The sequence below is a fragment of the Eublepharis macularius genome, chromosome 8, assembly GCF_028583425.1.
Source record: "Eublepharis macularius isolate TG4126 chromosome 8, MPM_Emac_v1.0, whole genome shotgun sequence".
NCBI classification, from domain to species: domain Eukaryota; kingdom Metazoa; phylum Chordata; class Lepidosauria; order Squamata; family Eublepharidae; genus Eublepharis; species Eublepharis macularius.
In genome coordinates, this window is record NC_072797.1 from 91,510,704 (window position 1) to 91,523,137 (window position 12,434).

The window sequence follows — 12,434 nt, forward strand, 5'->3', positions numbered from 1 at the left end:
CTTGTAATGTTTTGCATCTAAATAGTCTGAATTTTATTTCCACTTGTTAATGTGGGGTTTGTTGATTGGGACCAGGACCCTCCTGACGTATAAGTTTAAGGTAAAGTAAGGAGGTGCCAGATAAAATTTCCAAAGGCAAAAATTTTAAAGGCTACAGAACAAACACACAAATCATTACATGTCTTTTTACCCAAATTGGGCCGCAAAGACAGTGAACATTAATATCTTAAAAAATTAAAAACATTTTATACTGTGCCAGATTTCTACATATCAAAATTATCTACTAAAAGATCCGTAAAGAAACCTATGAAAACTCAATAGAAGCTACAAAATCTTTAATTTAAAAAGTTTTTCATTACAGAATAAAAAATAACATTATCTGTTGGCACTACTGAAATATTTTTCAAACTCATTTTTCTTATTTATTCTTGACTGCTGTGTCATAAATAGAGATAGGCACGAACAGAAAAAAACCCAAACATGATGTTCGTTGTTCGTTGCCATCCACGAACAGAGACTCACGAACAACCACAAACATGGCCCTGTTCACGAATATGTTCCTGGTTGGCTGTTCGTGGGGGCCAGCAGGCTCTCCTCCAGCCATCATCCAATCAAGATTCCCTACTTCACTACTCCCAGAAACCCTACGTGAGCAGACACCAGGAAAGGTACCAGTAATAAATAATAGCTTGGCCCAGAGCCTGGCAGCAGTCCTGGAACTTGAAGGGGTAGATCCCTATCCTACCACACACAAAGAAAATTCAAGCTCCAATGCACTCTATCAAAATGCCAACAGCAACTGTCTCTTCACTGTCTGCAAAGTCAGAGCTGGGAGCCCCCCTCCCCCCTGCTCTTTGCTCCCTTGTTGTAACAAATTTGCAGCTCCACACTTGAAAAGAAGACCTGCCTATCAAGCTAAATTGGGCTTAGATTGGGGTTACCAGGGCAACAGCAGGAGTTCAGACAGAGTTCAGACAATCCCTGCCTAAGTTGCCAAGGGAATTGATTGCAGGTGCCAGACTGTCTGGCTTGATGAACAGCAATGAACAGCAAATGAACAATGCTTGCAATGACCACCTATTCATTTAGAATGGGGCTTCGTGAACAGCTTGTTCGCGAACAGCAGACTGTGCTGTTCGTGGCTTTTTTTTTGTTTGTATTGCTGTTCATACCCATCTCTAGTCATAAATGCAATTGTGACACGTAATGTATAGATTTTCATTTTACTGTATAGCACAACACTCTTGATACGCTGGAGCATTAAGCAGTATGGTGAGTTCTAATTGTATATTCCAGTTACTCAACACAAGTCAGTAAGAATCTTTCTTGTGTTTCATCCTGAGCCATTTGCAATAGTGCTTTAGACTATTTAGATATCACAAACTTATATCTAAAATCCTTTGACACTCATATACTTTACATTCTTCCCTCATGTGAGATGCAGATTTAAGACCTCATGGTTTGATACAAACAATAGTTGGTTGTGATATCTGAATTGGACAAAACTGTGGTTCATTTCTTCCTACAAACTGAAATTGTTTTACCCTGTTTGGACGTAAAGTGATTCCACACACGTTGGATAATGCACTTCCAATCCTCTTTATAGATCATTTGGAATGGATTTTTTTGTGTGCGGAACAAAAAATCCACCTCAAACGATTGATAAAGTGCATTGAAAGTGCATTATCCAACATGTGCAGAATCAGCCATAGTAAACAACTGCAACTTACCCAATTAGAAATTTTTCAATCTGTGCTCTGCACATGAGAAAGTGGAAAGAGGCCCTGAGTGCTTGAGAAGGCTTCTTTTTCTCATAAACAAAACTGTTTGTTCATGATTTCTAAATTATTAAGAATTGCTAAGCATTCTTAGTGACCTTAAACAGAAAAAAGTAATTCCTCAAGATTTGTTTTTATAATGCAGGTTTTTCTTTCTTGTTTTTTAGAATGATGATATAGAGACTGATATCAGCAAATTGAAACCAAAGCAGGAGTTGGGACGACCTATAGAAGACCTAAAAATGTATGAAAAATTTTTCCCAGAACTTGTGGAGGACTTTCAGGTACACATATTAGTATTTTAAAAGGTATTTTTAATAGCTTGTGAGATACACAGAGAGGTAAGACTTTCTAAGTTTATCTGCCACTTTTATTGAAATATACATGTCCTCCACACAGGGATAAGTTTGTGTTTTGCCCATTTCTGCTGCTTTTTTTGTTTCCCCTTTGCTGCTGCTGATACAGTGCAATGGTCATTTTTCTCCTCTCCACTGGGGCTTTTAAAAAAGATATAATGATATAGCAATTTAATATTGCTATATCAGTATAATATTATAACAATCTGTGTATCAGGTTCTCTGAATTCCCAGCTTTCATGTTCAAAAGGGACATTTCTAGCCCCTTTTATTGCAGAGATACATGGGGGAATGCATTATCTCGATAATGAAAAGGGTTAGAGACTAGAGGTATTCATAGAGAAAATTTTCGTTACAGTTTCAAATCCAGGGTTTCCAAATGAACTCTGTTCCATTATTGGTTTGTTTGGGGCGGGCTGTTGCTGGTTCAGATCTAATCTGTTAGGTTTTTCCGTTATCTTGAGTTTGGGCCTGTTACACACATGCTCAAGGGAAGTGTTGGCTGTGCACAAGCAGATGCACGCTGTCCTTTTCAAGGGGGGTGGGTGGGAAATGAGGCTCTAGGGCAGCTGTTTTTTCACTTAACAGGACCAAAATCCCACAGAACACAGTCTTCCCTCTAAACCATTGGACCAAGTTTTTCCTCAAGTATATGACCCCATACACAACCCCACACACAACAAAAGAGCCCAAAGAAGGTGAGAGTCGGCAGGCATGCATTATAGCAGAAAACTGGTTAGCAAAGTGGTAACAGTGTTGTGGCAGCAGCAAGGCAGTGCTTAAGCAGGAGAGCTCTTCAACTAGTGCAAAGCAGTGACAGCATTAAATAAAATCCTGCTTTTATATTCTTTTTTTCATTTTCCAAGTGGTGATTGCGCCTATAATTTTTTCTTACCTTTGTGTTATTCTGTTGTGTGTTGCTGCCATGTTTCATTGTGCTTTGCCATTTTGTTCCCACAATGATGGGCAGCTGGCAGCACATCCTTCTGTTTGCACTTAGCGTTCTGCTGCAAACTGGAGTGATCTCGCCTTAATTACCACCAAACTCCTCCATCGTCCAAGTGCAGGCAGGCAGCATAATCTCACCTTCGCTACCTGAACAGACTTCTGTTTTTCCATAACTTTTTGTTTTGCTGTGCAGGCCGATGCCAAAAAAAGATACACTCCCCCCATCCCTTCCTATGGAATTGAAGGAACATTTCCAAAGCTGATGGGCAGGGGTGGGTGATGGTGCCCCTCTCCTTTTGATGACCTGATTGGCAAGGAGACAGTGACATTGCCCAGGAAGTGCTCAATAAAAATTCACTCAAGTGCACTGCACACATTCCCCTTCCTGCCAACAGTATTAACTGGTATAATGCTAAGAGCTCTGTCTCTCTCCTTGGGGTCCAGTTGGTTGGTAGACTTATTGTTTAGGAAAAGAAGATACTGCCAGCCCATTGTTTGCCTGCCTGTGCTGCTGCTGTGCAGATAAGAACTAAAATTAGTTTACTGTATTGGAAGCCGCTGTAATGAAACAAAACAGCTAATTCCAGGTGTATTTCTGGCTCATTTGTTTTGTTTTGCACACCCCTGCTTGAGACATTCATTAAAAAAAACAACTGAAAAATCAGACAACCTGATAATACACATTATTATAATAATATATTGATACACAATTGCCAGTTTTAAAAAAAGAGTCTCCTGGTGGTGGGAGGGGGGCAGGAATGGGACAGGTGCTGGGAAAATGGCTGCCATGTTGATGGCACCAGGAAAATCCAAACATTTCTACCTACATAGCAACTATCCAGGTTTAGCTGAGATCTTTCCCAAAACTTTGCAGCAGAGCAGGTTTGGAAAAGACCAGAGAAAGGCCTAGAGAAACTCAGGTTCAGGAATGCACCACTATGGTGTAGAGGAATGGGGGAGGGGATCTTCTTCCCAACAGCATCGAACCCCTGGCTAATAGGAAAAGGTCACAATATAAGTACTCAGTACTGACAAGGTTTTTCAGATGGAACTTGAAGGTACAGTGAATTACAATTGCCTTATTGTGTTGGTACATAGCAAGTTCATAGAACTTAGAAATATTTCTGTATGCTCAGATAGAGATCTTAAGTATTTAGAAACTACCCTTTACATTTTTATGTCAGATTTCCATACATTGACTGCTGATTGCTTCCCTTCTGCTTTCAGATCATCAAATATTTCTTATACCAACAGGAAAACACCTCTTTAGTCAGCTTTTATCTAGCAAATGTTCCTCCTTCTTTACATAGATTTTGGGGAATGGATGTTCCCTATCATGCCCCCTGCACTATTTCCCTGAACTGAACAGCTGGATGCGGGGGGAGGCTTGTTAGCCCTGCAGTGGAGCAAGTAGGACTCCTCTGTTGAGGTTGTTTCAGCTCAGGAAAATGGCATAGGAAGGAAGGTTGAAGCCTCCTTCCCTGCACTGTGGGCCGAAGGGAGATTGGGCACAAACATGCTTGGGAACTTTGGTTTCTTGCTGTTGTGTTTGACTGTGCAAACATCAGAGTGAGGCCTGAAAAACTTTGCCAGATGTAACATCTAGTTTGGGCCTAGCAAGTGATCTTTTCTGAGACCTTATAATTGTGATCTCTTTTCTACTTTTCTTGATTCGTCTTACTTGGCTTAGTGATACTCCTATCCTGCTTCTTCAGTTGCTTGTCCAACTGATCTTTTTCCAGTGACTTTCATTTTCTTCATTCCTTCCTTTTTTCTTATACTTAAATCCAGAACTTGGAGCTGTGAACAGACGAGGCAGATCTTTCTACAAACTTCTGAAAAGCCCTAGGTCTGCAGAAAAATCTGAAATCTTAAAATACATTGGGGGATTGAAACCTTCCAAAATAATAGAACCAGCACCTGTAGTTTTAAGAAATGAATATCCTCAGTATTTGGGAGCCTTCAAGCCTTGTTTTATGTTAGAACAAGGCAGGCAGAAGTGTCAGGACTAGAGATGGGCATGAACTGGGGAAATAGTGGTTCGTACTGGTTCATGGTTCGTCACGTTCCATGAACCACAAACTTTCATGAACTTGCCCCAGTTCATGAACTGGTTTGTTCAGTTCGTGGTTTGTCACTTCCAGAGGTCATAGAACAACCTCCTTGACAGTCAGAGATGCCAAACTCACAGGCAGTCTTCAGCAGGCTGTCCTCCAGCCACTCTCCAAGTTTGGCAAAGATGTCCAAGTTATAGATGTCCAAGCAGGTGCCCTGAAGAAAATACTATTAGATATAATGGGAGCCATGAATGCCAGCTGACTTGCATTGGCTCCATTGGAATACATTCCAGCACCAAAAAGTTGCAGGATGGAGTTAGAGTATCTTCATCTGAGAATGGAATGTCGGCCGCCAGACATGGGTTATGACGGTGGCCGCCCCCTCCTCATGGGCCCAGAAGGTGGTTAACAGTAGCGATCAGACTTTCATACTAGGATTTGGGAGACCCAGATTCAACCCCCAGTTTGCCCTTGAAGCTCACTGTATGAACTTGGGCCAGTTATAAATTCTCAGCCAAACCTATCTCACAGGATTGTGAGGATAAAATGGATGAGAGGAGAATGCTGTAGCCTATTTAGGTCCCCATTGTGGGGAAAGGTGGGGTATAAATGAAGTAAATAAATAATAAACGTAGCTGAAAATGGGGGGAAGATAAAGGGAGGGTGAGTGTGAAGTAGAAAAGGAAGGATGAGAAAGTGAGGATAGGAAGGGGGTTACAAGGAAGGAAAAAAGAGAAAATAGTATGGGCAGAGGGGTACAGGGGAAAGTGTGGCAGTTCCTTCAAGTCCTTGAAGGTTCCCTAAAACGCAACTGGGCCCAGCCTGGTGGCCAGTAGTGCACTGCTGGGCTCAGCCTGGCCCGTCTCAGTGACTGGAACCTTGCAGTGTTTTCCAGGGGACAGGGAAGGAGGGAAAGCTGAAGACCTTGGGGCAGATAAAAGTAGCTTGATCAGTGGGTGGGAAGGCATTAAGGAAGCAGGAAAGGGGAGAAGAGGAAGAAAATAGCAGGAGGCTGTCCTTCCAGGTCCCCCACTTGCCATCATCATCAATATATCTAATTCTCAGGATGGCCAGATCTGTGGATACTGGAGACTAGAACCATGAACAGATGAGAAACATCTTTCTATAATCTGAAATATGCCTCAGGTTTGCAGAAAAATCTGAAATCTTTTTTAAAAAATGTTCATTACTGCAACTCGACCCGCCCCCCCAGCAGTGCCCATACCTTAAAGAAACAGCACCTGTACATTAAAGAAACAAACACCTATTGCTAGGCACCCACACAATATTGCCAACCTTCAAGTATTGGTTTCTATAAAACTGTTGGTTTCAGTAAAAGGAGGAGGAGGGGCAAGGCTCTTTCCAGGATTATTTTGGCCTTTGAGGAAGGAAGAAAGGGCAGACTGGGAATGAGGAGAAGCCCTGGAAAAGAGCCCCAACCCTGGCCCCCTGAGAGGGAGAGAAAGAGGAAGTCCCCTTCCAAAGGCGATGTGTCCCCAAATTAACTAGGTGCCACCTTCCTTGTCCCAGGCAGGGCTTGGGTGGCCCAAACACAGTCTTTCTGGCATAGGATTTGCCAGACTCAAGTGAAAGGAAGATCATCAGTCCCACCAGGAGGCATTGTGTTGCCTATAATGGCCAAGTGACTTTGGTCCAGTTACACATTCTCAGCCTAACCTACCTCATAGGGTTGTTATGGTGATAAAATGGAGGAGAGGAGAATGCTGTAACTTGCTTTGTGCCCCCATTGGGGGAAAAGGCAGTGTTTAAATGAAATAAGTACAGTTAAAGATGGGTGGAGATAAAAGGTAGGTTGGTTGCTGGGTGAGAAAGCGGAGAAACCAGGGAAAAGTGAGAATATGGGAGTTGCTAGGAGGACGGAAGGAAGAAATGCTGTAGGGAAGAGGATACATGGGAAAATATACCCCATGCAAGTCCTTGCAGGTTCCCCTCCTTGCAACTTGACCCATCCTGGCAGCTGGCACCAAGTTTTTCACCTATAGTTTTCCCAAGTAGAGGCTTCCAGGAAAAGGAAGGAGGAGAAGCTGAAGAGAGGGGCCAGATAAAGGGCTAGCTTGGATGTAAGAAGGAGAGGAGGAGTTAGGAAAAGGAGATGCTATGGGGGTTTTCAGGGAGAAGAAAGAGGAAACACTGGGAACACCATGTCTTTGTAGGTCGCTTGTGGGTAAAATTATGAATGGTTTGAAGAGAGCAGATAGAAAAAAATCATCCATAATACTAGAATTTGAAGTTACCCATTTAAATCGATTGGTTGTGTGTTTCTACACATGGTGATGGCCATTAGTTATTAAGCAGATTTAGGGAATGTAGGTTTATTAGTTGCTATTAAACATAGATGGGAGTTTCATGTAGCTAATGTTTCTGAATTGAAGATACTTAGGCAGAGAGATTTGCATCATCTTCACACATACTTGTGATATTTAAATGGTATCCAGTTGACCACTGCCAGAAACATCCTCATCCTTTCACACAGTCAATATTCCCGCCTCGAAGCAGTTTCTCTCTTGCAATTCATTAAGCCTCTTTCCCTGCTAAAACATTAATGTAAACCCTGTGGAGAGGGATCATAATCATTTTGGTGTTATTTCTGCAATTTATAATTCAAGTGATCAAGCATTCCTGACATTCTTTTTCCTTTTCCTTTTTAATATTGAGGAATACAACTTAGTTTCCAAGGAACCAAAGCCTTTTTCGACCAATGTATCATTAGGAAGACCCATTATTGTTCCTACAGCTGGTGAGGAACAGTTGCCCACAAATCATAGCATAGAAATTCCTGTGAAGGAGAGTCATCCCTTGCAAATGGAGGACTATAATAAAAGACCCATGTCTTTGGCTCTGGTAAAGAAAAACAGCAGCATGGACAATAGTTTACAGCATCAAGATGATCAGTTGAAATTGCATTCATCGTGCCAGTGCCTAAACCATGAAATAATCAAAGGCTTGGACAGAATTACTTTGCAGAACACTCCCCAAAATGAACAATCTTACAGTTCAAGAGCAACGACCCAAAAAGAGTGTAAAACTAGCTTTAGTGAAGTCACATGTAATAAACCCTTACAACACATTTCATCCTGTGGAGGTCTTTTGTTTGAGGGCCGGTCTGTACAACTAGGGAAGCTGTGCTGTACTGGAGCTGATCCTGAAGAGGAGGAAGTATCCTGCTCAATATCTTTGGGAGAGCAAGTGATGCTTGATGTGCCTGACCTATTACAGCTCCATGACCCAGAACTTTATATTGAGATAGTGAAAAATACAAAGTCTGTTCCTGAATATTCAGAAGTGGCTTATCCTGACTATTTTGGACACTTGCCACCACCGTTTAAAGAGCCCATTCTTGAAAGGCCTTATGGTGTACAAAGGTGAGTTTTCCTTTAATATCTATTGTTTTGTGTTAATATTAAAGCTATGACCTGCTGCATTTTTTGTGAGTCAAAAGGTGATGATTAATTTTAAAACACTGATTTCTTCCTATCTTGAAAGAAATCTTGAACAATCTTGATTTCATAATTCTTTTTTTTCTTCATCTGAAGGTTGTGCCTTCATATTAGACGACATTCCCTTTAAATAATGATGGCTTTAGAATGGTCAATGATATTAGTAACTTTGTTACCTATAATATAAAGTAGGAGATAGTTTGTTGAAGTCCATTTGAAATCTCTCCTTAGACATGGTGTGGCCTGAAGCAATCTTTTATTTCTTATGCCCATCCTTCTGCAAATATAGAATAGCAACTTAATTACTGGAATATTGTATACATTACACAGTGTATAAAAATTGTTTTGACCATTTATAGGTATTGCATAATTTATAAAATCGTCAAAAGAATAGGGAGCATAGAATTCACAGTTTGTAATCTCAAATGTATTCCTTTTCTTCCACAAGGAAGAAGAGAATGGCTGCCAAGCATATGCGAACTCTGATGTATGTGAAAGAAATACTGGATATTTCTCCTTCATAACATCGGGGTCTCTTGAACTATTTTTGGGCAATAGTTGGTAGTGACTGGGTATGTGCACTTTCCTTGAGCCTTGTGTTCCAAATAGATGGGACAGAAAATTCAGCTTACTTCATCCAAGCATTAGGTATCTTTCCCCCTTATCTCTGATACAATCTCTTTTCTAAAGCCAAAAATACATGCTTTACATTATGAGTTTCTACTAAAGCTTAGGGAATTGTAGTGCATAGGATCTTAGCCATTCTACAGCCCAACTGATGCTGACAAAAAAAAGCATAATCATAATCCATAGAAAGCTAATCAAAACCATAGGTTCTAGTTTTCTCTCACTTCAGATCATATGCAAATGCCATGGTGTGGTAATTGTTTAACTCATTTTTGTGTTGTCATTTCTGCTACCATGTTTGTGGTAATGAAAGTAGTCAGACATTTGCTGTAGACTGATAATAAAGGTGGATTGTATCTCAAGTTATTACTTAGAGGGAAGTGCTTGCTTGAACAGTAAGATCAAGATGTATTTTTAGTGAGAATGCCAGAGCCTCATAGGCTCTTTTGTGCCAAGGAAGTGGGGGAGAGGGGCTTGCCATTCTGGTACAATTCTAAGCTAATTTTAATGTATAAGATCTGACTCAAACACAGTCCTATTTTCTGAAAAAAAGCAAATATTCAAGTTAGTATTGTAATTCTGAATGTCAAGCTTGTCCTAACAAACAAGGCTAATATAAGCTAATTACATTTAATGGAGTAATTAAGACCTTTTCAAAGCAGTATGCCCTAACATTTGTAGTAGTTAAATATTATTCAGCTTGCTACAGTGGGCTTTTTAAAGGAACTTTTCTAAACAAGAATATTCAAAACTCTTTGTAGTGAACTGGCACGCTATAAATTGAACAAATAACATATAGATTGGACAAATAACATACAAATAAATTCCATCAGCCACATGGTGATCTGTTTGGTTGGTACTTACACATTTATATATTTTGTAGTCCATACATCTGATGAAATGAAATCTAGCCTATATAAATGTATCTCATAATAAACATGAAAATTGTTTCTTAATACTTTTGTTATAACAGGCTGACACAGCAAACTATTGGATTTGGAAAATATTGACTTTTAACATTTACTTAAGAGGACGTGGTTATAAACGAACACATTTTGGGAGCCTAGCATTTAATAAGATGTTACTCAGACATCAAGGATGATTCTTATGTTCCTCTAAAAAATTTTTTTATGATTTTCAAAGATGATTTTTTTTAATCTGCTAAAGTTTCAGCTTCACATTTAACAAATGTTCTCAGATACCGGTGCAATTCCCAGATTAATATAGTGTTTGTTACAATTTGCCAGAATTACAATTTGCCCTCAATATGCTGGAATACTTTTGTGCATTTTGATAAGATTGTTCTTATGTGCCTCTAAAATGTTTTTTGTGATTTTCAAATATGATTTTTTCAATCTGCTAAAGTTTCAGCTTCACATTTAACAAATGTTCTCAGATACAATATTGCATATAGTGTTTGTTGCAATTTGCCAGAATTACAATTTGCCCTCAATATGCCTGAATATTTTTGTGCATTTTGATAAGCTTGTTATGTTCCTGTCATGGGTGTGCGGTTTGGGTTTGATATTCAGTAAAAAAAATACCGAATTTACCTGACTTGGTAAAATACCTGAATTGGTACAATTTGGTAAAATTCAGTATTACTGAGCTTAAAAGGGATTACCAAATCAGGTTTGGCAGTCCCAAATTTAAGTTTACTGAATTTATTCAGTAAAATTTGACAAACTTAAATTCAGGATTACCAAATTTGGGATTACCGAATCAGATTTGGTAATACCAACTTTAAGTTTACTGAATTTAGTCGGTAAAATTCGGTAAAGTTCAGATATTGTGGCTGGGCTGTTCTTTGCTATTCCTTTGCTAAGGAACAGTAAAGAAACACTGCTTTCCACCTTTTTTTAACCAGATGGAAGGAGGAGAAGTGGCAGGGAGTGAGGCACAGGCAGGAACTGGATGGGGGAAGGGAGGGGGAGTAAGTGGCCAATCCTTGCAGGAGCTCTCCTTCTCTGACCAATGCGATTCTAAAGAAGGAGAGTGCCTTTTTAAACTTCTGCAAGGAGTTAAATTAAGCAGGCTTGCCTCAGAGTAGCCTCCATTTTACTCTGGCCTGGAGCGTGAGAAACACTGCCTACTTGCTGCTATCCATGGTCTTAGATCCAGAGGAGTTAGCCGTGTTAGTCTGTAGTAGCAAAATCAAAAAGAGTCCAGTAGCACCTTTAAGACGAACCAATTTTATTGTAGCATAAACTTTCGAGAACCACAGTTCTCTTCGTCAGATGCATGGAGGGCAGAAAGAAACTGGTCAAATATAGAGGAGGAGAGGGGAGGGGAGGAGAGGAGGGATGTAAACAACTCCTTTGATATGGAGATGCAAACAGCTCCTTTTGATGTGGGGATCAGTTTGCTTGTGTAAAGGTTCAAAGGAGTTTGCCGTGTTAGTCTGTAGTAGCAAAATCAAAAAGAGTCCAGCAGCACCACCAAGATCATACAATTCCACTGCAGCACAAGCCTTCAATAACCACAGCCCTCCCCGCCAGATGCATCTGACAAAGAGAACTGTGGTCCTCGAAAGCCCACGTCAGGTGCCACTGGACTCTCCCTGACCCCGCCTATGTAAATGAAATCAGTTACCTGTGATAATGAGATAACCATTCATAGTCCCTATTCAGTCCCAGCTTGACAGAGTCACATTTACATATGAATTCCAATTCAGCAGCTTCCCGTTGGATTTTGTTTTTGAAAGGTTTCTGTTGAACTACAGTGACTACACCAGGACATTCCATCAAAGACTTAAAGGTCGCAGTTTACACAAGCAAACTGATCCCCACATCAAAAGGAGCTGTTTGCATCTCCATATCAAAGTAGTTGTTTACATCCCTCCTCTCCTCCCCTCCCCTCTCCTCCTCTATATTTGACCGGTTTCTTTCTGCCCTCCATGCATCTGTAGAAGAGAACTGTGGTTCTCGAAAGCTTATGCTACAATAAAATTGGTTAGTCTTAAAGGTGCTACTGGACTCTTTTTGATTTTACTTGCTGCTACTGGCTGTTGGCTCTCTCTCTGTGGGCTGGGACTCTGGCTAAACTGCAACTGGATCCTGGAGTGAGTGGATTCCTGTTGCTGGCTGCTGAGACCTGCTGCACCCAGATGGTGAGCCAATCCACTCAGCTGAACTCATCCTTCCCCCCTCCAAATGTTGCTCTGTAAGAACCACACTGTGAAGCCGGCCTGCTGCTCCACCAAACACTCAA

General features: G+C 40.6%; 1 protein-coding gene across 1 annotated transcript in view; it reads left to right on the forward strand.

Moving 5' to 3' along the window:
* Positions 1-12,434, forward strand: part of AGTPBP1 (ATP/GTP binding carboxypeptidase 1) — a 121,185-nt gene that overhangs the window by 81,184 nt on the left and 27,567 nt on the right. Inside the window, exons 13-14 of the mRNA XM_054986326.1 lie at positions 1,946-2,062; positions 7,816-8,522. Coding sequence (XP_054842301.1) covers positions 1,946-2,062; positions 7,816-8,522 — 824 coding nt within the window. The remainder of the gene's footprint in view (positions 1-1,945; positions 2,063-7,815; positions 8,523-12,434) is intronic.